Genomic DNA, 25603 nt, shown 5'->3' on the forward strand with positions numbered 1-25603 from the left:
CAAACTGCTGCGTTGACTGCCTTGCGTGGCCAAGTGTATACGGTGGGTGCACGCACGCACCTCGACCCGTCGCCAGTACCCAGGGCCCGTCCACTGGCGAGTTGCATGTATTGTTTCGAGTGATGCAATTCAACAAATTGAATGTCGTCAATCCACTTGCAGGATTGTCCAGTGGGCCGGTGAGAGCGGGATGGTTAAACGGGGCCCAGGGACACGGTGTGCGATTGGTTCAGACGGCACACGCCACTGACGTTAGCCGTGGCCGGGGAAGCCAACTCAGTGCGCTAAAACCACTGCACGACGGCTTTAGTTTCATTCGTGTGTGTTTTTTTGTGATGTGTTTACCTTTCCTATACTTTGCACTCCTATCGTGTGCTTTTTTTTAATTCTTTGTTGTTGTAAAGTTACGACCCGCACCCTACATCTCATTTCACAGTCACACCCCGATTTACGTTTCACCCCGTTACGTCGTTTCGCGAATCAAGTCGTCAATTTGTTATGAATATATCGCCACCCGATTTGCGCGACCTCAGCAGCCTTCGCCTCCTCCTCCACCACCACCAACGAACCTGCACATCGCTTTGATTTACGTCGTTTCGGTAATCGTCGTCGTCGAAACTTTCATGAACGCTCGACGACACAACCCGGGGGTGGAGGTGGTACTATTAGTACTATTAGTTTGGCGAATCGGGATGCATTCGCTCGCTAGCTCACGCCCGTCCAAGCAGCAGCAGCAGCAGCATCTCGCTTCAAAAGCGAGGCACTAGACATTCACCCAGACGCGTGAAGTCGCGAGCCAGGCCCTGATCGAGGCACATCATCATCATCATCCAGGATCGCAGGGGCGACGTCGGGGAAATCGCTTAATCGAGCACGCGGCTGCAGAGAAGAACACTTTGCTGTGCGTGCGCCCAGAGCTGGCAGCTCGGCGTGCGGGAGCAAATGTTCTGGCTTAAATTACGTGCGCGAATTAAATTACCCAAACGGACCGCCGCGCATCCGAGGAATAGCGGGACGACGGACAAACGAACAAAAAAACAAATCTGCGTAGAATCCAGTCGTAGCGAGAGAGACGCCGACGTGGGATTTGAGACGAGGCAGATAGACGAGAGAGCGACTTGTGGCGGCTCCCCAATTACAACACCCCCCACACACACACACCACACACACCACGCACACACACACCCCACACACACACACCACACACACACCACACACACCACGCACACACACCACGCACACACACCACGCACACCACACACACACACCCCACACACACACCCCACACACACACCCCACACACACACCACACACACCACGCACACACACCACGCACACACACCACGCACACACACCACGCACACACACCACTCACACACACACACCACACACACACCCCACACACACACACACCACACACACCACGCACACACACACCCCACACACACCACACACACACCCCACACACACACACACCACACACACCCCACACACATACACCACACACACCACGCACACACACACCCCACACACACACCACGCACACACACCACTCACACACACAACACACACACACACCACTCACACACACACACCACACACACACACACCACGCACACACACACCCCGCACACACACCACGCACACACACCACTCACACACACACCCCGCACACACACCACTCACACACACACACCACACACACACCCCACACACACACCACACACACCACGCCCACACACCACACACACACACCACGCACACACCACACACACACACCCCACACACACCACACACACACCCCACACACACACACCCCACACACACACACCCCACACACCACGCACACACACCACACACACACCACGCACACACACCACGCACACACACCACACACACACCACACACACACACCCCACACACACCACGCACACACATACCACACACACACACCTCCCATACACACACCCCCCACACACACACCACACCACACACACCACACACACACACCACACACACACCCCACACACACACCACACACACCCCCCACACACACACACCCCACACAGACACCACACACACCACGCACACACACACACCCCACACACACCCCACACACACACCCCCCACACACACACACCACGCACACACACACACCACGCACACACACCCCACACACACCCACACCCCCCCCCCACACCCCCCCCCCCACACCCCCCCCCCACACACACACCCCACACACCCCCCACACACACACCCCCACACACCCCCCCACACACCCCCCCACACCCCCCCCCACACACACACCCCACACACCCCCCCACACACACACCCCCACACACACACCCCACACACCACCCACACACACCCCCCCACACCCCCCCCCCCACACACACACCCCACACACCCCCCCACACACACCCCCCACACACCCCCCCACACACCACCCACACACACCCCCCCACACACCCCCCCCCACACACACCCCCCCACACACCCCCCCACACACACCCCCCCCACACACCCCCCCCACACCCCCCCCCCACACACACCCCCCCCCACACACCCCTCACACACCCCTCACACACCACCCCCTCACACACCCCCCCCCCACACACCCCCCCTACACCCCCCCCCACACACACCCCCCCCACACACCCCTCACACCCCCCCCACACCCCCCCACACCCCCCCCCATACACCCCCCCCCACCACCACACCCCCCCCGCCACCACACACCCCAACCAGCGATTTCCGACTCCCGAGTCTCCATGGCGTCAAAGTTTGGCTCCGGGCCGTGGCGTTGTCTCTTGCTCCCTCTTGCTCCCTCTGCGCAGCGCAAATTCAACGCAACGCGCGCACACACACACACAGGCACACACACACAGACACACACACAGACACACAGGCACACACAGACACACACACAGACACACACACGCACGGGAGGGCAGCGAATAAATGAAACAGGCTCCATCTTATGAGCGAGCACAAGATGGACGCGCGGCCTCACCCTCTTGGACCACACCCGGGCAGTCCCAAGACATCTCCAGATCCCCCCACCCACCCCTCCCACATCTCCCACCCACCCCTCCCACATCTCCCACCCACCCCTCCCACATCTCCCACCCCTCCCACCCAACCCTCCTACATCACCTACCCACCCCTACCACATCTCCCACCCACCCCTCCCACATCTCCCACCCACCCCTCCCACATCTCCCACCCACCCCTCCCACATCACCCACCCCTCCTACATCTCCCACCCACCCCTCCTACATCACCTACCCACCCCTCCCACATCTCCCACCCACCCCTCCTACATCACCCACCCACCCCTCCCACATCACCTACCCACCCCTCCTACATTTCCCACCCACCTCTCCCACATCTCCCACCCACCTCTCCCACATCTCCTACCCACCCCTCCCACATCTCCCACCCCTCCATCTCCCACCCACCCCTCCCACATCTCCCACCCACCCCTCCCACATCTCCCACCCACCTCTCCCACATCTCCCACCCCTCCATCTCCCACCCACCCCTCCCACATCTCCCACCCCTCCCACCCAACCCTCCTACATCACCTACCCACCCCTACCACATCTCCCACCCACCCCTCCCACATCTCCCACCCACCCCTCCCACATCTCCCACCCACCCCTCCCACATCACCCACCCCTCCTACATCTCCCACCCACCCCTCCTACATCACCTACCCACCCCTCCCACATCTCCCACCCACCCCTCCTACATCACCCACCCACCCCTCCCACATCACCTACCCACCCCTCCTACATTTCCCACCCACCCCTCCCACATCTCCCACCCACCCCTCCTACATCTTCCACCCACATCTCCCACCCACCCCTCCCACATCTCCCACCCACCCCTCCCCCATCACCCACCCCTCCCACATCTCCCACCCACCCCTCCCACATCACCCACCCACCCCTCCCACATCACCCACCCACCCCTCCCACATCTCCCACCCACCCCTCCCACATCACCCACCCACCCCTCCCACATCTCCCACCCACCCCTCCCACATCTCCTACCGTATTATCTCGGCAGCGGCAATTATCGACGGACCTGCAGCCACGCGGACATCGCAAGCTGCCTTGCCCCCCACCCCTCCTAGCGCCTGTTAATAGGTGACAAGACTTGTGAGCGCTTGTGCAGTAATAATAACAACAATAATGATGATGATGCCACATCGGTGCGCTCGCTGCCTGCCAACGCACGCCGGCGCTCACGCGGCCACGACGTTTCGAGTCACGTTACGTGCACCGGGAAATGTCGCCGCCGCCGCCGCCGCCGTCGCATGGACTGAAACCGGCTTCCTCTGAACGCGGCATCATTGCTTGTGCCGTTGCGTTCGAGACGAGCGCAGGCGGGCGCGCGCGCGCGACATCGCTCCCAAGTGGTAACGGTCCCTTTTAAATGATTGCAGCTCGTCGTCTTTTTTAATTTCGTGCGGTGGGCTTGAGAGTACGATGAGACCCGTTCGTGGGTTGTCGACTGATGAGGTGGATCGCTTCAGTGGCCCCGTGGCGAATATCTGTATAGCTGCCAGCGAATAATAATTATTATCGGATGGTTCAGCGGTCTCAGATATCGTATAGACTGGCCTAAAGGTTCATAGGCTCGCATAGAGACCCCCCCCCCCAAAGACTCGCATAAGAGACCTGTAGACTTAAGCAAATAATTGTCCTTTGTTATAGTGGTTAGGGGTCACCTGCAAGTCGCCCGCATTCACCTGCAAGTCGCCCACATTCACCTGCAAGTCGCCCACATTCACCTGCAAGTCGCCCGCATTCACCTGCAAGTCCCCGCATTCACCTGAAAGTCACCCACATTCACCTGAAAGTCGCCCACATTCACCTACAAGTCGCCACATTCACCTGCAAGTCACCCACATTCACCTGAAAGTCACCCACATTCACCTGCAAGTCGCCCACATTCACCTACAAGTCGCCCACATTCACCTATAAGTCGCCCACATTCACCTTAAAGTCACCCACATTCACCTGCAAGTCGCCCACATTCACCTGCAAGTCGCCCACATTCACCTACAAGTCGCCCACATTCACCTGAAGGTCACCCACATTCACCTGCAAGTCGCCCACATTCACCTACAAGTTGCCCACATTCACCTGCAAGTCGCCCACATTCACCTGAAAGTCGTCCGCATTCACCTGCCAGTCGCCCACACATATTGACACAAGCACAAAAACTTTACGTGTGCCCCCTTAATAACGATATACGCCAATGCCATGCCGTTAATCGAATGCCGCCTATGTTCCAGAAGCTGTAGTATAATATTTTAAGACAATTTGGCGTTTCATTATCAGTATATATACACGCATAACCAACGCCTGTGTTCGTTATTATGAGCGCATGATGTACGTGCCATACCGCAGACATTGGGGTCATGTGCACGTGGGCTTCGTGTGCACACATCACCCGTAGACTAATTTGCATTAGTCGGCGAGTGCACGTTGTAACATTGACGGTTCGTAACTTCAGATCAACGAGGCCAGAGAGTCCCGCCTCGGTTTTTCCAGTCTCGGGCAATGATGCGTGCACGTGGATTCATTGAGTAGCTGGGATGCGCCGGCAATGACTTCACCAGAAGCGCTTTGTCGCACAGACTCGGCTGAACGAAGTCGCACACAGAGAGACCCGCAGACTCACACAGAACCCCATCGACTCGCAAAGATGCTCAGCGAGAAACTGGAATACCCTGTCACAGTGGCTTCACGATCAGCGGTATTTCTTATTCTTCTACGCAGGAACCTGTAGACTCACATAAGAGGACACATAGTGTCACGCACAAACAAAGGTCCGCACAGAAACCCAGAGGACTCACAAAGTCACGCACGCACGGATACACTGAAATTGGCCGATTTTGTGCCTCGAAACCGTGAGCGCTTTTGGCCTCCAGGAGGGCAGTTCCAGCCCGCGACGGCTTCCCGGGAGAACTGGCCTGGTGGGAGCCCAACACCGCAGCAGTTGAAGCAGCCTTCACCGCTATCATCGCCACACCCGTTACCTGTGTGTGTGCGCGTGTACCAATTATCAATTAACCCACGTGCACGCGTAATCAGTCTTGACTGGAAACCCCGGTGGCGAACACTCTGCAATTAGTGTCACTGACGTTTAGAGACCATTTCTGCAATGCGAACTCCATCCATATGGCGACGGGGTTTTTGTTGTTGTTGGTCCAGGGATGTTTTAAAACATATATTTCCGTATGTGTGTGCAGCGGCAGAACGATCTGCTCAAGCCACACCGCTAACGCGTTCGCCGCTGAGCTGGACTGTGTTGCAAACTCACGGTTGGATTCCCGCACCCGTCCGCTGAGTTCTTTGCGGCGGATTTTTGTGAACACCAAAGCGCCGCCCCTTGCTTCAAGAGGAGACGTTAAAGACCCCGTGCCATAATTTGCAAGAGTATATACTGTTGTATCCATGTGTTACATCCCAGCCTTATCATTAAAATGGACACTCGCAACTAATTCTCATACATAAGCACTATCAAAAAAAGATATAAATTTGGTGCCAATAACGTTAAATACGCAATTATATTTACATGTGTTTTGTAAAATGAATGCATTGCAATATGGTATGGACATTATCATCTGGATAAATAAACCTACTTAAGTATTATCACGAATCAACGATCCGCTAACAAGCAGAAGTTTAAGGCATTGCTTTTACATTTTAAATGACAGTTCCAGGAAGGTTCTTTTTACTCTAACGTATTTTCATTGGATTTTAAATGAGACGTGTGGCATTGAGGTCTGTTTATATTTGAACCTTATGGCGAAACCCCGGGGTCCCATAAGCCCCCGGCTCTCGCATAAACTGCGCTGCGACGTCATTTTATGTCTGTTGAAGGCGAACGATACGGCGAGCTGTTCCTCTCGACGAGCTCTGCACGATGCGCGAATCAAAGTTTCGTTTCTTCTGCGCATTCGTCCTCGCTGCTACGCTTGAACGACACGGCAACAGAGCGAGCCGCGCCAGGTGGGTCGCGGCGTTTATGTGCGCGGTGGGGCGGAGCGTCCAAAAATACATTTCTTAATTATGATTTTTTTTACTTCCGTTTATTTGGGACCCCGGGGTCCCGTCATGAGGTTCATTTGACGCCTGTCTTGTGGGTGGGAGGGGGGAGGGTTGCAGGGGAAATGGGAGGGGGTGGGGTGGCGGGGAAGTTTTGTCTTTGATAGGTAGGGAAACGTACAGCGTAGACGGCCTACCAACCGTGTACGTAGGTTCGGCGTCAATTCTCTTTGAACACGCTACCACCGCTTAGGTGGAGAGGTCATTTACGACAAATTGGATGTTACGTAATAATCTGTGTCGACACAGGGTTGCAAGTGAGCATAATGCTTCCCATGACATGTCGGTTTTTTTCTTCCTAAATGCTCAACGCTTTGTTAAATAAAATAAGACGAATGTTTCCTAAACAATCGAGCACTCTTAAGCCAGCACTATATTACCAAAGATCCCCCCTTATAGCCTGTAACAGACTGTTGGAGCAAGTGCTATTAGCGAGCATCTATGAAGGCCGGAACGGTACACGAGGGAGGCCAGCGCCACGTCCGACCGCCTTTGTCTCCCCAGTGGCGATGTTTACACACCGCACCAGGCACTCATTTGAGGCTGAGTCGAACTAGGGGATGCCGATGACCGGTTCTGACAATTGTCACTGGTGTTGACCGTGAGCGGGAATCGAACTCTGGTTCGTAGCGCGGCGCGCTAACCGCTTCACTACCGCTCCCCACACTATTCTATGCGCGTTCAAAGTTAAACACCGATCACGTCATCCTTGCGTGCAGACATGACGCGCGTTGGTTCTTGATACACGGGTACGCATGGTATTCAAAGCTCGTTCACGAACGCCTTCCAAATTTAGATCCAGGATCTGTATGTAGTATGCGTGCCGTGTGCTTCCTTACCGCAGCTGGGGCCAAGGTACAACCCATGTTTAAGTAAATAACAGACAGGTGCACACCGAATTTGGGCTTAAGTTCCTCACTCAATATTTTTCCGGAACGCTGGCGTGGAGTACAGAGTATCGGCGTAAGGCACTACCACGAGAGTGTGAGTTGTACGCGTACCCAGAATTATCACATATCGTCGTACATTTATATATGCTTATAACCCTATGAGCAGGTTTACTTTTATATATAATGTAAATATACATACAACAATCGATTACAAAACAGGACAAAATGTGTGGTGTCAAAATAAATCCCGGACCACCGTTCCAAATTGTCCCAGGATCGTTCCGGCTGAAATTAATCACTGCACACAATCAAGATATTTGTAGGCATACGCACGCATAGTTGTAGCGTGTGTATGTGGCGTGCTTCGTATTTAGTGAGGACAATAACTTATATATACGTTACAGCGCATCTCGTGAAAGCATATAAAAGCAAGCAGACGGACAGTTGGGGTTTCATTTTATTTTTAATACAAGTTGTACATGAAAGCAAACAGACTAAAATAAAATATAAAAGACTCAAATTAGCACCGAGTCTTGTTATAGAGCAGAAGAGTTGGTCAGAAGTTTCAGCGCTACGCTCCAAAGTATGCAGAACCCCGGTTTTGTCTTGTTATTCATATTAAGCAAAGCATATATAACGACGTAATAAAGAAAGGCATCTTTCCATACATCATATAGGCCAAGCGACAAACGAGAAAGAACATTTTTTTAAAATAAAACCTACAACAGTAAAACACAAATAATACGAGCACAAATGATCAAGTAATACATTGCAATGGACATTGCAAAAAACAGACCATACCCAAGTTACAAGATGCGAAGGTATACACAACAACAGGACGGGGTGTGGAGAGGAGATGTTTTGGAGCGTGTTTGGAAGAGATCATTTTGCAGAGTACACATTTATACACAAACACGGAGAGATACAAAGACGGGGGGGGGGGGGGGGGCGGGGAGGGGTGCATGGCTTATAGGATGTTCATGGTTTTAGGGGGGTGGGGGTAAACTTGGTCAAATCAAAGTCACGCGAACGTGCGTGCACAGCTTTACAACGCAATTGTTTATACTGTCCATTCATACAATTAACTCTCGCCTACACTGCTCCAATGTATAGTCAAAAGGCGTGGGTTTTTGTTGTTGCTGTTGTTGTGAACATTGGTGCGACGGGTGATGGTCGGTCCGGTGTTATCGTTGTAAATATAAGGAGGGCCTCAATGAACCGCGATGCCGCGCGTAAATAAAAATAAAGCAAAAAGATTGCACAATCCGGGCCCCGGCTAAAACATTTGCGGCAATGCAGCTGTTTATTTAACCCCTGTCTGGGCGCCTGTGGGTGCTTCTTAATATCGGAAACGATCGGTGCTGTTATTACTATAATTATAATACATACACCCAATGTATGGTTTGTGTGCACGGATATAGACACGAAATAGATACGTACAAAGTGCGGTCAACGGTTGCAAGAACACGTCGCTATGATGTGTTTTGGCCGTGGCGTTCATGCCTTGCTGTTGTGGTACACACGGACGGTGAGATAACAACGAAACTTCGGAAAAGACCCCGAAAAAGTCTCGGTACGAACCGCATCCACCATTTACGTAGCTCACTCCCGAACCGTTGACCTATTGACCGCCTGCATGACACGGACACATAACACACCGAGTGATGCGTGTGTGCAGCTCTACAAACATGTGCGTACGAATATGTCAAGAGATGCATACATACAAAGACAAAGGCCCCCCCCCCCCGTAGCCTTAGCTGTTGGGGCAAGTGCTGTTAGCGAGCACCTATGAAGGCCGGCACGGCACATGAGGGGGTGGGTGGCCAGCACCACGCCCGGCCGCCTTTACACGCCTGCTTGCTATTCGCGCCGCATATACATACTTCTGCGTCAGTTTTCGTGGTTGCGCTGGATAGCTCTCTGATCGGCGTGTGTTCGGGTTGTAACACCAATTGAGAATTGAAGCTCCCAGCACGTGGATCGAATCGTTCGACATCAAGCCGTACAGCACGCGGTACAACCCGCAAAAACATCACAGCTAGACTCACTCACACGCCTACGGACTAGTTAATGATGATACTTTACATACATACGCAAATTGTATTTTCAACAGCAAGACAATGGGAGCGCCCCAGCATGCTTTGCATGTCAAGATGACATTGGGGCAGAGACACTCGCCAGGTGACCGGAGGCTCCCATTGCAGACGTCCCTTATCGTGTATATATAAATATAAAGATCCCCCATATAGCCTTAACAGACTGTAGGGGAAAGTTCTGTTAGCGAGCACCTATGAAGGCCGGAACGATACACGAAGGGGTGGGTGGCCAGCACCACGCCCGACCGCCTTTGTCTCCCCAGTGGCGATGTTTACACACCGCACCAGGTACTCATTTGAGGCTGAGTCGACCTAGGGGAGGCCCAGGACCGGTTCAGATAATCGTCACTGGGTGTTGGCCGTGAGCGGGAATCGAACCCGGGTATCCAGGTTCATAGCGCAGCGCGCTAACCGCTACACCACCGCTCCCCACATGTGTGTATATATATACACACACAACACGGTTAACCATTTACAGATACCCCATTGCTGTCCAATGACCCTTTAACTTTCTTCTCAACAGTTGATTGACTATTGGAAACAGCGACGGGGTCATCATAGCATTGGTTGTTGGGAGACGATGTAAATGTGTTTATTAAAAAAAACACTGGTTGTTTTACCCTTTATGTCTGCACTGTAATTTATCCATATTATTCAGTGGGATATCTGTAAATGGATCGCCCTGTACGTTACCGTTAGATGCCTGCCGTACGCAAGAAAAATCGCGTCTTCAACGGCACGGCGTTCAACAACAGCAGCAGCCCGACTCGGCGTAATTGCGCGTGTCAAGGATGATGATATTCGGGAACGAAAAGCCACGCGCGTCAGTCAACGGACGTCCAACAGCACTGAACAGCGACGCGCGTTTGTGACCGCGATGAATTAACGCACGGAGTTAGCGATGCTGCACCTGCACGGTAGCCTATCTCACCTGTGCATGCGATTCATGTAGCCTATACCCCCTCCTCCCACCCCATCACCTCCCCCTCCGAAAGCGGTCGCCAATTGAATGCGATGTCATTTCCATGTCAGGTAACCGCAACTAAAAAGTCCGTGCCGAGTTTTTTTTTCGTGTGTGCCAAAAATCGCGTACATTAACAGCTACGTCAACGCGTTCTAATATATATAACTACTAATATATATACCTACTAGTAATTCTGATGTGCGAGTATAGTAGTAATACGAGACGCAATTTTACATCGCCATGTAGAGTAGAGCAATACTAAATAGTGTGTCGGTTGATGAGCAACATTCATACGTACAAGCAAAGTGACGAGCGTCTATGTTACGTGTATAGCGGACGGGTGTACGCAGAGACATGGGACACACACGATACGCGGCGTGTACCAGGTAGTGTATTATTATGGGTGAGCCACAACACTCCCAAAACAATCTAAAAACAAAACAAAATCGCTCGCAATGTCCAATATCACTGGACGCCTAAACTAAATACATGAAATATAATAGACGTATCGGGTAATGTGACCCCTCTCTGTACGTTATGAAGATGTTGGGCCATTGCCTGAAACGTCGCCTATTATATATTCTTTTTTGTAGCTTTTTTAGGGGCAGTGTGAATTACAAAATATCGAGTTTTTGTTGATTGTGCATTGCTGTTAATGCCGCTCCACCGCCCCGCCCCGCCGTGTAGACTCGCAACAAACACAAACGAATCTCAAAGCCCGTTATGAAGGAACAACTTTTAACAAAGAAGACGCCTTCGGATCGTACACGCGGCGAGGGCACTGAACGCGGCAGCCTGGTCAGAATGTTCAGGACACCGATGGTGGAATTCCAAGGCAGTGCTCGCGAAAAAGTTTCGCGAATTCCGAGTTTGACCGCAATGCAACTTACTGAGGCCACTCGCATGCGTGCATGTGCATTTATGCATGGAATTCGTATACAGATATACCATTGTGTTGATGTATAGTTTATATACACACATAATTAAGCGGAGGGATTGCTTTCCACAGAACCGATTTAGTATATGTGTAATTTTAAAGCGCGGATTTGCGGCATTGGGAGTGTATACAGTAGTTGACACGCAGAATAACGTTACACAATCATTTCACGCGAAAGTAATCGTAATAAAGTGAGAACAGGTAATCGTGTAAAAAGCGGAGTTTTATAATAAACACTACATTAGTGTTTTGACATTCACTACGACGGATAAGACTGAGTACGTGACCACCTAATACACATGTATAGAACAAGTACTGCATATATACTGCATAAGCCACACAACACCGTGTCTGTTGCAGTGTGCGTGTGTATAGATGGAAACTTTTAATGCCACTTTAGTTCATGCTACAACATCACGCGACGCCAGTTGGAAGGTGGTCGCACCGTCAAATATCCCCCCCTCCCCTCTCTCCCTCCGTGTAGCCTTCACAGACTGTTGGAGCACAAGTGCCGTGAGCGAGCACCCATGAAGGCCGACACGGCACACGAGGATGTGGGTGGCCAGCACCACGCCCGGCCGCCTTTGTCTCCCTAGTGGCGACATTTACATATCGCACCAGGTACTCATTTGAGGCCGAGTCGAGTTAGGGGAGGCCCAGGACACACACACGCGCGCGTGCGTGCATAGATATGCATGTATACAAATGCTTCGCTTGCTATACATTAGCAAGACAAGAAAAAAATTCCGTCCTAAAGCATTGTAATGTATAAAATAACTTCATAGAAAATGTAGATATATTTCTTATCTATTAAGGTATCATTTACTAATAAATAAGCACCAGCACAAGGAGATACTTGTATTTAAAATAACTCCACCCCCCACCCTCCCCCCAAAAAAGTACCCAAATGTATTATCGTATCGTACGCAGAAGCTGCTTTGGCAATTTTGTATTCTTGAATGTATTTATTCATTTTTTTTCTGTTAATTCACACAAGATGAGATGATTTTGTTTCTGTGTGCGTCTATACGGGGATGCCCTTGTTGATTAGGAGTATTGGAGCAGTGTATAAAACATAGAATTCTAAATGTCAACCACACGGGCGCTTAAGCGACGCAACGGAGTGTGAGAAAAACGTGGACGTTAAGGTGACACTAAGACACACGCCCTTACACGTCAATACACAACACACACACACACAAACTGACGAGGACATACACCACATTCTGAATTTCAGTTCGCCTATAGGAGGGATTGGTGGAGGAGGGGTGGATGGGTAAATGAGCCGCACGTGCAAACAATGCCACAATAACATCAACATATTAGCCAAGCTTCGTGAAGTTACAACTTTTTTTTTAATTAACGAAGAAAAATAAAAGAACGTAGTAGTAGTAATAATAAGGAACTTCAATATATTGTATTATGCAAGTAAAAATCATGTGCATTTCAAATTGAACTGCACTTCAAGCACAATCAATATAGGGTTAACCTACACATCAATAAAGTGATGGCAAGTGTGTCATTAGCACCATAACACGTGGCAAATTCAGCACAATTTCTGATTGTGGTTTGCCACAGATAGATTATTAACGGAATAGAACTTTATATTTTATGTTTTTTTATTTCATAGTGCAAGTCTCTAAGATTTTTATGTCTGCATTGGTCTTTACGGACGCGGTCTATAGTTTGCTATAAAGTCCTATAAAGTAGTCACAGCCAGCTTTTTTTTTGAAGAACCTCATAACCAGTCAGTATACAAGAAATCTTTACCAAAATAGTTGTAACAAGGATTAAGCTCAGCTGTTACATGCGCTATACACGCGCACGTTATATTGTACGCGACTCTTCCTTCGCCTCAGTGAACCTTATTTTTTGTTTTACAGCCTTTAAAATGATCTCTTCCACAGTCCACTTTGAACAAAAACACAAGCGTTATTAATTTAAATCAGACTTTGTATTCCTTCGCTAACACGCGAGTCATTGCGTTTCTTACCTATCTGCGCATTATACAGCAGGCAGAAGAAAAAAGCAACACCGCTTGAGAAATATGCACCCACAAAGCTAAATATACTTATTTTATCCAAAACTAAGGAGGGGGGGGGGGGGCAACTATGGAACAAACACTTAATCGGCTTGTGACTTAAAAATAAAAGTACACACGAAGGGTGGAAGGGAGGTTCGGGAGAAGGGTTCTAAAACACGAAAAATCTAGCACTTAAAATAAAACTTGTTAACAAGCATCAACTGTAAAGGTTTTTTTACATCCAATTTCGTATGCGTGCGTTCAACATGCCACTCGATCCGCTGCTAATGTATACGTCACTAAACACCAGCTTATTCCAAAGTTCTATATCCATGACAGGCGCACGCACACGCACACAGAGTAAGTTAAGTTACTCTTAATACATCTACAAACTCGCAACGCTAAATACAGACGAGACCCCGTACACATTTAAACCGATGCGGTAAAGTGTTCATTTTCGGGGGGGGGGGGGGGCAGGGGGGGACGAGAGGAGGGGGGAGCTTTCAACTGTGTGGGAAATGCGAAGCTGGGTCACAAAGCATGGCGACAGAATGCGCGTATACGTATATATGTTTAATATCGTGGACTTTTTTACTTTTTTAATTTTGTATTTTTTTAAAGTGCTACGTTTCAGACACTGCATGCCTGGCCTCCATAGATACGCATTTTTATGTAATATATATGTAGAGGTTACTATGCTCAAGACGTGATGTTACGTAGTCTACACGTTTGTGAAATAACTCTGTTGGGAGGGGTTTCTCTCCTTAAATTGACACAAAATAAAAAAACCTGTTGTAATTCAAAGCTCTCAATTTTGCACGTGCGGCTGTCAAATCAGGACACGAGAGTCGAGTTGCAAAAGGTGTCCCCCGTAAACCTATTGATTCGCAAAACTCATGATTTGTTGTACTGTTTTACGGTAAGCTGTACATATGCGGTTTCGTTTCAATATTGATGTCCTTTTTTGGTTTTTGTTTATCTACTGTAAACATTACGTATACCGTAGTGATAAGGCATTGCTATTGTTTCAAAACGCATTCAAAATGCAAGCTGAAAACGGTTGGATTGTCCAATGGCGTGTTTATATTGCATCCAAATAGGCCACATTTCAACTCCGTAGAAGAATTCCATTGTGCAAAATCGTTATTTGTAAGCACACTGCAACTTCACAAAATTAGACTTTAAAAAAAAATAACGTTAAGCAACAACAGAACTGTTCAGATTACATAGCAGGCTAACGTATATTACAAACCGGCTGACTTGTCTATTGTGCAACGTATGCGACGGCTCAAGGAGGAGCAAAAAAAAACACAATGACAAGATTACAATTCGGGATTCTGTGGTCGGTGACGTCCCTAAGTGAAGGGGGGTTAATAGCTTCCCTCTGCCCACAGGTGACGACAAAGCTCCCGGTATTGATAGATAAGCTCCGACTGCATAAAGTAAGAGCGAGAAAGCAAGTGATGAACCGAATGTAATAAGCCCCTCTCCCTGCCCCCTTATCTTCCTCCCACCTCTCCCGAGTCCAACGTTTTGTAGCGAGTGACAACCCCCCACCATTGTACGCAAAGATCAAACACCGTCAACTTGAATCCGTACAACAATTTTTGACAAATTGTTTAAAGTCTGCATCAACGCTCAAGAAATAAAAAAACGATGCAAAGTCTATTTCAATGCCCATAAGAATGTCAATCAGAAGAACCCTTTTAGCATTCGCAGCATCAAGGATTGCCTCCAAGGCAGAAACAAAACAACAAAAACCACGGACAGGTGTTGTTTTTTTTTACAAGATGTGCTTCAGCAGCACTTGGACACACAAAAAACCCCATGAGCTATTGTTAAATGTTACAGTTTAAGAACAAAACGCCGAGGCGGGGAGGGGGCGATCATACCTCCCCCCACCGGTTAATGCTTTGTGGGGGGGGGGGGGGAATCAGCACCTCTGCATGGCCGCGGGCCACAAAAGGTAAACATTTATTTATAGAGCTGGGATGATGAGTCGATCGAGCCAACATTGGGTGGATTACCCGTGCCCCTTTAAAGATAACGGCCACCAATAGATCTTGATTCCCGAAGGTAGGAGACGCCCCACAAAGCCACTTGCAAAGACGCCGATATTACCAAGTTCCACCCATCACCTCCCCCCCCCCCCCAAGTACTTTCATGTCATCCCATTGTCTAAGTAATCAAACCTAATACATCGGCAGAGCAATCGAATAATTAAATAATCTGGAAATCCCAGCTCTAAACGTTTCCAAAGGACAACATAGATGTTTTCAAACTGCTCAAGTTAATTTTCTTCCCTGGAAAAAAAAAAGCTATGCTCAGCTCTGGCCTTCACTGACTACTGGAGCCATCACCACCGGACATTGGTAAAGCGTATGCAGGGATGGGGGAAAAGCATCACCTAGAGTTGTCACAAAATACCGCTAAATTATATTTTAGAACGCTTCAGCCACCTATTTCAGATTTGGTATCTGTTTAAAAATCATTCGTCGATTCACTAATTTATGTCATTACCGTTATCATCGTTAATATATATATAGCTATTAACCCCCCTTCACTTAGGGACGTCACCGTTAATATTATATAAAGAATTATATGCTGAATACAGTCTAGGGGTATTTACACGTACGCAACGAGATATTGTCGGGCCTGTTGTAAAGCATGCTGATAGCACCTTCGCCTGTCGAGAACAGATGACTACAAACTCCTGAAATTAATTTCTAGAAAGAAACCTGGAGGTACACATCTACATAATCGATTATCCATTAGCAGCACATTCAACAGAGGTTGACTTTTCGCTTCGGTTTTCCTCGTTCTTAGTACTCAGAACTGTCTAGACAAAGACCTTTAACCCCCCCCCCCCTCCATTTGCCTTTGGAGCATGATATATACGGCAAAAGCCAGTAGCTGAAGAATGCACAATTACCAAAGAATTTATTCTGTAACTGCTCCGCATGAAGCTAGGAACCCTGCCTAAATTAGTAACCCAAGCGTTATTCATTGGGAAGGCCTTTTGTTTTCTTTATACTGTACAAATGAAGCCTTTTTTCAAAAGAGTATATACAGATGGATCAACTGTAGTGGATGAATAGGTGCTGGCAACAATTGCAGGAACACAGAATGAAGATACTGACAAGGGGACCCTGCATCATTGCCTGAGACTTGGCCTGCCCGTAAAGCTGTGCTGGCCCGTGCACTTCTTGTTACAAGTTTATAGTCCTGGACTACTGCTGCCGCTCGACGTGCCAGAGAGTCATAGTGTCCCATTGACTTTACAAGGGGAATAGCAACTCTCGTCACTCACCTCCTTCCCCTCCCCCACCACCAAGAACCATCTGACATTCTGAAACCCATGCTTCCACGCGCGCACACACACACGCACACAGACAAGCAATAGTAGCAGCAGCCAGGAAAGTGCATACATGACGCACTTCCAGCAGCAGTGATGTCAGGCTCAGCCCATGCGGCGAGGGTATTGCATACGTGGTAGCGTGCCGATGACTTGTAGCAGCTTTTCCCCCGTAGCGGGGCGAGCAAAGATTATCATTTTCAATTCCAAAAGAAAAATGTTTCCTTAGCAACTGCATGTCCTACGTAATTGTGCAGGCAAACCGGATTTTTAAATCACGTATATTAAAACTTCCGTCGGAAATGCTTCCAATGACACCGAAGCTGTCCGGATTTTGTTAAGCCAAGACTGCCGAGTTCAAGGTTGTAAGCAGTCGTTTTATTGCCACATGCAATATTGGAATCATTTCCTTTATTCGCATCATTTAATATTTACTCGACCCAAAACAGAAGCTTGAATGATAGCTTACATTTCTCAAATACCCAGAGGCCAAAGAAATGTATCTAAATTTCATTGCTCTGCAAGGTGCACAGCACCACATTTGAAGATCAAATCACCTGCCCAGCATTTAGAAAAGTTTGAAAGCATACTCCACAGGCATTACAGAGAAACCATTTTCCCCAGTTACCGTTTTTTTAAGTACGTTACACTCCAATATGTATTATAAGATAAAGTATATCTCCCAAATGTTGAATAATGTCATCTGAAAATCCTCACATTTTATGTTTGTACACCTGGTGCAAATTTAAGATCTTCAGTTTAAATTATAATAGGAATTCATTCTCATGTATTTTTATGTTCCTTATAAAATAATTTAAAAAGGTCAAAATGTGCACAAGAACATTCATTGTAGCACAGCAATATCTTGTTTTAATGTTAGCACCATTGACGTATTAAAAAAAATGCAAGTAAATGCTATCCATTTCACAATAATTTTCATTGGGAATATTCATAGGCTTGAAGTTACATCTCATTTACATTTAATACTAACCAAAAATTAACATTGCTTTATCCTTGTTAAACTTTGATGACCACTTTCATTAAAAAAGTGCCCATGCAGACAAAAACATAAATAGCTTTTTTTTACTGTGACTCTACATTCTAAAGACACCTAAGATAAACCAGATATACCTACAGGTTCACAGGGGAGATTGAGGAATTACAACGTAGCAAAAAAAAAGGAATGCTGAATTCTGATTTCATACGCTTTAAAAATGAGTGAGAAATAATAATAATAACGTTTGAAAGGGAAGAGGAAGAGCTTCCTCGTTGGCATTGGCAGCACTAGGTGGCAGTGCGTGGCGGCTCCCCGTTCACTCGGCCAATGCGTTTCTTCTGGCCTGTGGGAACCATCGTTGCTTCTGCAATGCTGCGTCAGAGCCCAAGCAACAAGGCATCCAACGTTCAAATGAAAAACCCTCTCTCGAGTTTTAAGTTACAGCGGAGTGCCAAAAGCCTCCTTCAGGGTTGCTTGACCCGATTACTGTAAATTAATCACATCCTTTTCCAACCCCCCCCCCCCCGCACCTAAAAATTGTAGGAAGAAAAGCAACTCCACTGCATCAATAATAGTGCACTGCTGTGTATGAAACGCTTGGTTGTTAAATTGCATCCCACCCCTACCCCTCAAAAAATGCGTTGGCAGACTTAGGTTGTATTTGAATTGAACCTGCCATTCAGCTTTGTCACAACTCGCCTTCCTTCCCACCGTTTTCATGAGGGGGGGGGGGGGTAGGGGGGGGCACTTCAGAATTATTTTTCTTTACGTCACTGCATACAACCGGAATTAAACTTGTCCGTTCTGATCAATGAAGATGAAACGGCGTATATTTGAGAAGCCAAGTCATAAACGTGCGCATTAATGCTGTATCAGAGAGGCCAGGCGACGGCACTGTTAACTGCACGACCGTGCTGAATTCGGATATCCTGTCACAACGTGATAACGGTCACTGCTACTGCAGCGTTCGAGTCTCTCACACACCGCTGATTAGCACGGTTGGCTACGTACGGTGCGCGAAAACACTTCAACATACATACAGGGCAACGGAGATCCGCCGTACAACAGAAGAACAAAAAATAAAACCCACCGGGCCACCAGACTAAACGCCTGCAAAGCAGGATATTTACTATATTCTTGGTTCTTTCGGTAAAGTCACGTTATAATTGTTATAATTCAGTAGGCTCACATGACATTGACTTCTCCAAGACAGAGGTTCTTTGCAAGCCATCTGGCTACCATGAGAGATTCGTTCATGAGGCTATCCACATATACAAACACAGACAATTTCAACTGAGAAGATGGATTCTGGCTTAGCAATCATTGGAAGGATTTGAAAAACCATTTCGGGTCTTAATTGATTGTTCACGCTTACGGTGGCTTTCAGACCTCATCCATTATTTTCGTCTCCCCCCTCCTCTTTTCCGAACATAGATGGACTCATATTTTTGGTTCTTTCGGTAAAGTCACGTCAAAGGGAAACAATAAAATAATACAAATATAAAAAATAAAATTATCACGACGTTTCGACTGCAACACAAGCAATCATCATCAGGTGTGAAAACCTCATCAAGAAAATTTGAATAACTGCCAAATCGCTCTCCGTGGTGCTAACGTTAAAAAACCGCCACTTTTTTCAAAATTTCTTGCTGTGGTTTTCACACCTGATGATGATTGCTTGTGTTGCAGTCAAAACGTCGTGAGAATGTAATTGTTTAATATTTATTATTTTATTGTTTCCCTTCTACGTGACTTTACCGAAAGAACCAAGAATATGAATCCTTGCAGTCACGAAAGCTTTAAATCAAAGGATATTTACTCTAAAGGCCGCAGGGCAAAGGGGGAAAAAGGGAAATAGAAATCGCTATATTAACATACCAGCACCACGCTGCAAACGCCAATTCTCGCATTCTATATATTTTGACACAAGCAGGTTTAAACTTTAATAACAGGCATGTATGTACATCTGCCATAAGTTGCCTGTCACTGGCCCTCGCCCAACTTAACCAACCAAAAAAAAGAAAAAAAATACAATCTTGAAAATGCTTCTCGGTTAAGAGGAAAGGTAATGAAACCAAGCAAAAAAAATACGCGTGGGCTTTTACGGCAGCCATTTTAGCAAACCTTCAATAATTATAGAGACTGTAAACATTAAGTCGTCCAGTTCATGCAAAGCGATTGTTGGCTGCATCACGAGTCAAACCCAGCAGCAACCTCTGCATTATCCTCCAAATTTTTGCGCTGGTACAATGTCTGCGGCTTCTCATTTGACATTGAAGCTAGCCTGGTGCTGGCGAGTTAATATTATCGCAGTCAAACCCAAATGAAAAAGCATAACAAACAATATTAACATTTCTACTGGAAACATTTTTGTTTTAAGAACCAAACTGAGCTTTTTTTTCTCAATCACATCCTCCTGAAAGTGTACGCTGCACTGTAGAGGACTCATGGCAATGGCCAATTTGCACTGCCTGTGAAATTGAACCCAGTTTCTCGAGCCAAAGTTCAAAGTTCACTTACAGTGTGACACACCACTTAAGACAGCTGTTTAACCCCATTCCTACAATCGGCATTGCAAGCCAACGTGGACCTACATTTGAATTCCACTGCAAAGACCCAAGAACTCTGCAAACAATTCCCGTCACGGTGTATGTTACCGACACATTTGGAAGGACAATACAAGCGAGAACACGAGCATTCGAATCAATTGGAATGCCAGTTTAAAAAAAAAGTGTCTTGTTGAGTGAAACATGATGGGCCATGCATTTAGAATGCCCGCTTATTAATTCACTTTGCCCGGTTGTAGACAGTCCACTTTCCGACAGTTCCACCCGTCAGGAAAGGGTTAACACGGTGCCAGTCAACCAGCAGAAATGTAAAAAAAAAACACTGGGAAAAACCAAATAACCTAGGTTATAAGAGTTGCGCGTTTCTAAATGTACTTAACATTAAGTTAACGCACAAATGCAAGGCTCAAAAACTCTTAACCCATGACTTACTAACCCCGACCACTTTCTAATATTGTTTATATCTATGTATATTATTGCCTTAACACGACGTCCAATGAGCTGAGTGTATAGACACATGCCGAGAGGCTGAGCGTAGAAAGAGAAAGGCGTGCTGGCATCTTAGAGTTGGTTGGCACCCAATACGCCAGCAAAGCCGCACCAATTATGTTGCCGTTTCTGTACACAACAATGCAACAAACTGCAATTCTAGCAAGTACTGCACTACACCCGGATTACAAGTTGTCCTAGTTATGAGGCGCTCATGAGTTACGGTAACATACATTTATCAATGACGAAACAGGTGTTGTAATTGGTTTTATATATAAATAGCAGCATATATTGGAACTTTGTTTGCTTCCTGGCTGCCTACCTTGGGCCTTCTGCTTACAAGAATCACAATGGTTGACTACAACTTTTGAGACCACCGCTTTTGTTTTTAATTTCAAACCTGCGATGGACACACAAATTCATCCCACAGCAACACAATGTTAGGTTGCAATGTAGCAAAAGAAAAATGCAATGGAACATTATCCATTAGCAATCCCGTCGACAAAAACACCCACTCAATTTGTGCATTGCCTGACCATCCCCGACTCCGAACCCCACCTAGCAACACAGAAAATGAGCCCAAGGACAGGTGAGATGTGCGGCGGGGTGGAGAATGGGAGAGAGGGGGGTCAATTAATGGGTGGCTATTGGGCCACGGACCTCATAAAATTTAAAAAAAAATCTGCCACGTAAATAGATATTTTTTGTGTCGTCGCATATTTTTTTTACAACCATAAAATATATATAGCTATATAATAACCCAATCCCACAATCGACGTGGCCTACATTTGTGTCCGGACACCCGCCGTTGGATCGGTGGCAACTCCAAAACTATGACAAAGAATACCGACAAAATGCCTTCCCTTTAAACTATGGGATTCTTTGGGGCCATACATGGTCTGAGCTCACTGAACTGGCTAAAAAACGAACATGTACATTACTTTACGTGGTTTACCTTTTGCAGTTAAAAGTAAGCAAACTTTGGGCGGACCTGCATTTGCAATGATGCAGCAGCGACCGTGTTGTATACTTAACCTAAACACAAATAATATGCATTTTCATTCTTAAACCACGAGTCAGTAGTGGCTGGATAACATTTTTTAGCCTTCTGATAGAAACCCAATTCTGATTGTTCCATGCTATTACATAAAATCCAATCAAAAGACATAAAACGATAGTGTGCATACTATTCGAATGGTTTTTTTTCTCCACTTAAATTGCACGGTCATTATAAAACGTAAGTTACCTTTTGGGAAGGGAAATTTTAAATTAAAATACGTTAAGATATTTATTTTTTTTGTCAACAACTCCCTCACACCCCCTATACGAAACAAGTACGAAAAAACAGTGCTCATTAGCAATGTCTAGGACATTTCATGTCAACTGTTTCCAGCAAATGTTGGATTGTGGACAGCGCAAGCAGATAACAGAAGGCCGAGATGCGACAAACCTTCCAAAAGCACTGCTGCTGCTGCTAACAGGTGGTGGTGAAAGTGGGGTCATCGGGAGGAGTGGTGGTTGATTTGAACTTTAATCTTCAGATGCTGTTCTGCTCTGTAGTGACGTCTTCACCTTAAACGATGAATGACTAGAGAACAGTACAGTCCAAGCCAAGTTCAATTCACAATTCACTCTTCGTTTCTCACATTGGCATTTTCCTTTTTGCATTTCTTACTTGTTCTCTCTTCTCTATCATTCTTGTGAATATTTTTTGTTTCGCAGTTTTTTCGTTTTTTTTGTTTCCGAAAATAGAATAATCAAGTGATGACAAATTAAAATCTCACCCACAGATGCCCCCATTCCTTCCCCCCTTCACCAAATCCCAACCCCCAACACCTCTCACACCAACCCCAAAACACCACGCAGAAGGGCTCCATCTTCTGAATAACGACAAACCAAAACAAAAAGAACAAAATTAACCACAATAAAAACCAAAAAAATAATTAAAAACAAAACTGTGAATGGGCATAACATTTTTTTTGGAGGGGGAGGGGGGGGAGATCGTAAAATTAAAACATTAATAGTAGTAATTATGGTAGTAGTAGGAGCAATAACAATAATAAACCATCAACCGATTGAATCAATCCTCTTCTCCATCGTCGCCACCTCCTCCTCCTCCCTCCTCCTCCTCCAGGGGCTCGGCTCTCTTCTCGCGCTGCTTCTCCTGAATCTTCTTCATCTCGTCGGAGTAGCGGCTGAACGTGGCGCCGAACTTGGCCCACGCCTTAAGCGGCACCGTGATGGAGTTGCGGTAGCTGGGCTTCACCTCGCTCACCCGCATGAACACGCCGTACTTGTTGGAGCCCACGTCGAAGAAGAAGCGCTTGTTGTCCACCGTCACCGCCGTGCCCTCGGGCAGCTCCGCGGGCTCCTCGTCCACGCCGAAGTCGTCGATGAGTTTGGCGAGCGCGTCGCGGAACTCGATCATGCCCTGCGCCGGCAGGGCGATGGTCTGCCCCTGGGCACCGAGACCGGGGCCCCGGCTCACGGTCTGGCGGACTCGCAGGAATCGCCCGCGCTGGTTCTCCTTGAGGTCCATGTAGTACTTTCTGTTCTCCCTCACGAGGAACTCGCTCTTGAGGGCGCGGCGCGGCTCGTCCGGCTGCAGCTGCTGATGGTGGGACTGGTGGTCACCGCCGCTTCCAATGCCGCCACCGCCGCCGCCGCCTCCTCCTCCTCCTCCTCCACTCATGGCGGAGCTGGGCCCGAGCTGCGCGTAGTGCTCGATGAAGTCGCCCAGGTAGTCTCGGAACTCGACGGCCACGGACATGGAGAGCGTGAGGCGGCTCTTGCTGCCGCCCGCGCCAACCTCGGCGATCTTGAGGAAGCGGCCCTTGGCGTTCTGCTTCACGTCCAGGTAGAAGCGCTTGTTCTGGATGTCGACGCGTTTCGACGCCAGCTCCTGCGTCTCCTGCTGTTGCTGCTGCTGCTGCAGGGGGTGCATGATGCCGCCGCCGCCGCCGCCGCTGCCGCCCGCCGCTCCTTGCTCGCTGCCGCTGTCCCTATCCGCCATGATATTAGCCTTCTTCCAAGGCGGACGAGAGGGGGCGGGGCCACAGGGGGGGGCAAGGGGCGGGGCCGGAGGGCGTGGTCGGGGGCGGGGCGGGCAGAGTTGGGGGCGGGCAGAGTTGGGGTGGGGAGTGGTGGGACAGCGGTGGGGGGAGAGATGGGATGGTGGTGGAGGGGGCGGATGGGTGAGTGGAGGGAATGGATTTTTTTCGGGGGGGGGGGGTGTGGGTTAGCAAATTTCGAGTGGGTTTTTGGGGGGTAGGGGGGCGCAGGGTAGGGTGGGGGTGTATATATGGGGTGGGGGGGGGGTGTATATGGGAAAGGAGTATGGGTGGGAGAGTGAGTTAGAAAATTGACGGTGGGATTTAGGGGGGCTGTGGAGGCGAGAGGGGGGTTTATATGGTAGGGGTTAGAGAGAGGGGGGTGTGAGTTTTGGAGGGTGAAGAGGGATGTACAGGAGACGTGGGGGGGGGGGGTCTGAATGAGGAAGCTGTGGGGGGCCCTGGAGTGGAGGATAGATGTATGCCAGAGACGGGGGGGGGGAGTTGGTTAAGTGATTGGGGAGTACTGTAGAATGTTGGTGTGGAGGGGGAGCAGCTTTGCGGAGTGGCGATAGAGTCTGAGTATATGAGGGGGTGGGTGTCTAAGAGAGGATACGTTTGGGGAGGTATACGAGACGGGGTAATAAGTGAGTGGGTGTAAGGGACGGAGGTGAAAATGTGGTGGTGATGGTGATCGATTTGCAAATACGATGAGCGGACGAGGTGAGGGTATAAGAGACGGGAGCAAGAGACGGGTTGACGCGGAGAAGACGAAGAAGACGTTAGAGAGACAGCGGTGTGAGAGACGAGTGTTGATTGTGGGAAGCCAAAGACGCCAGATTGGTGCGCGTGTAAAACACAAGAGCGCCTGTCCAGAGACGGGGAGTGTAGGAAACTGATGGTGAGTGGGGTGAGTGGTGCGGTGGTGCAGGGGGTGGGGTGGGAGAGGTCGCCGGATAAGAGACGAGGCCCTGTGGGTAAATGAGACGAATGCCAAGAATGGAGATTCAGGAGGAGCACGGACGAGTGGCCAGGCAAAGGCAGGGTAAGGGGCGGGGCTGGTTTAAGAGACGGGGGAGGGGGGGACCAGGAGAGACGAGGGGGAGGA

The 25603-nt window shown here is 48.3% G+C and overlaps 1 protein-coding gene across 1 annotated transcript; it reads right to left on the bottom strand.

Annotated features, from left to right (window-relative positions):
* Window positions 1-8456: 8456 nt before the first annotated feature.
* Window positions 8457-24522, bottom strand: LOC116940327 (transcriptional activator protein Pur-alpha-like). The gene is made up of 2 exons (XM_032950006.2): window positions 23518-24522; window positions 8457-23325 (listed from the first exon to the last, which is right to left on the bottom strand). Exon 1 carries the CDS (start codon window positions 24456-24458, stop codon window positions 23526-23528), a length of 933 nt encoding a protein of 310 aa, XP_032805897.2. The 5' UTR covers window positions 24459-24522; the 3' UTR covers window positions 8457-23325; window positions 23518-23525.
* Between the last annotated feature and the right edge of the window lie 1081 nt (window positions 24523-25603).

This window comes from Petromyzon marinus, chromosome 8, assembly GCF_048934315.1.
Source record: "Petromyzon marinus isolate PM22_M1 ecotype Great Lakes invasive population chromosome 8, UKy_Petmar_22M1.pri1.0, whole genome shotgun sequence".
Classification (NCBI taxonomy): domain Eukaryota; kingdom Metazoa; phylum Chordata; class Hyperoartia; order Petromyzontiformes; family Petromyzontidae; genus Petromyzon; species Petromyzon marinus.

Excerpts from the sequence above, each read along its gene's own strand:
- LOC116940327 (XM_032950006.2), bottom strand. The coding sequence starts at position 24,458 with ATGGCGGATAGGGACAGCGGCAGCGAGCAAGGAGCGGCGGGCGGCAGC.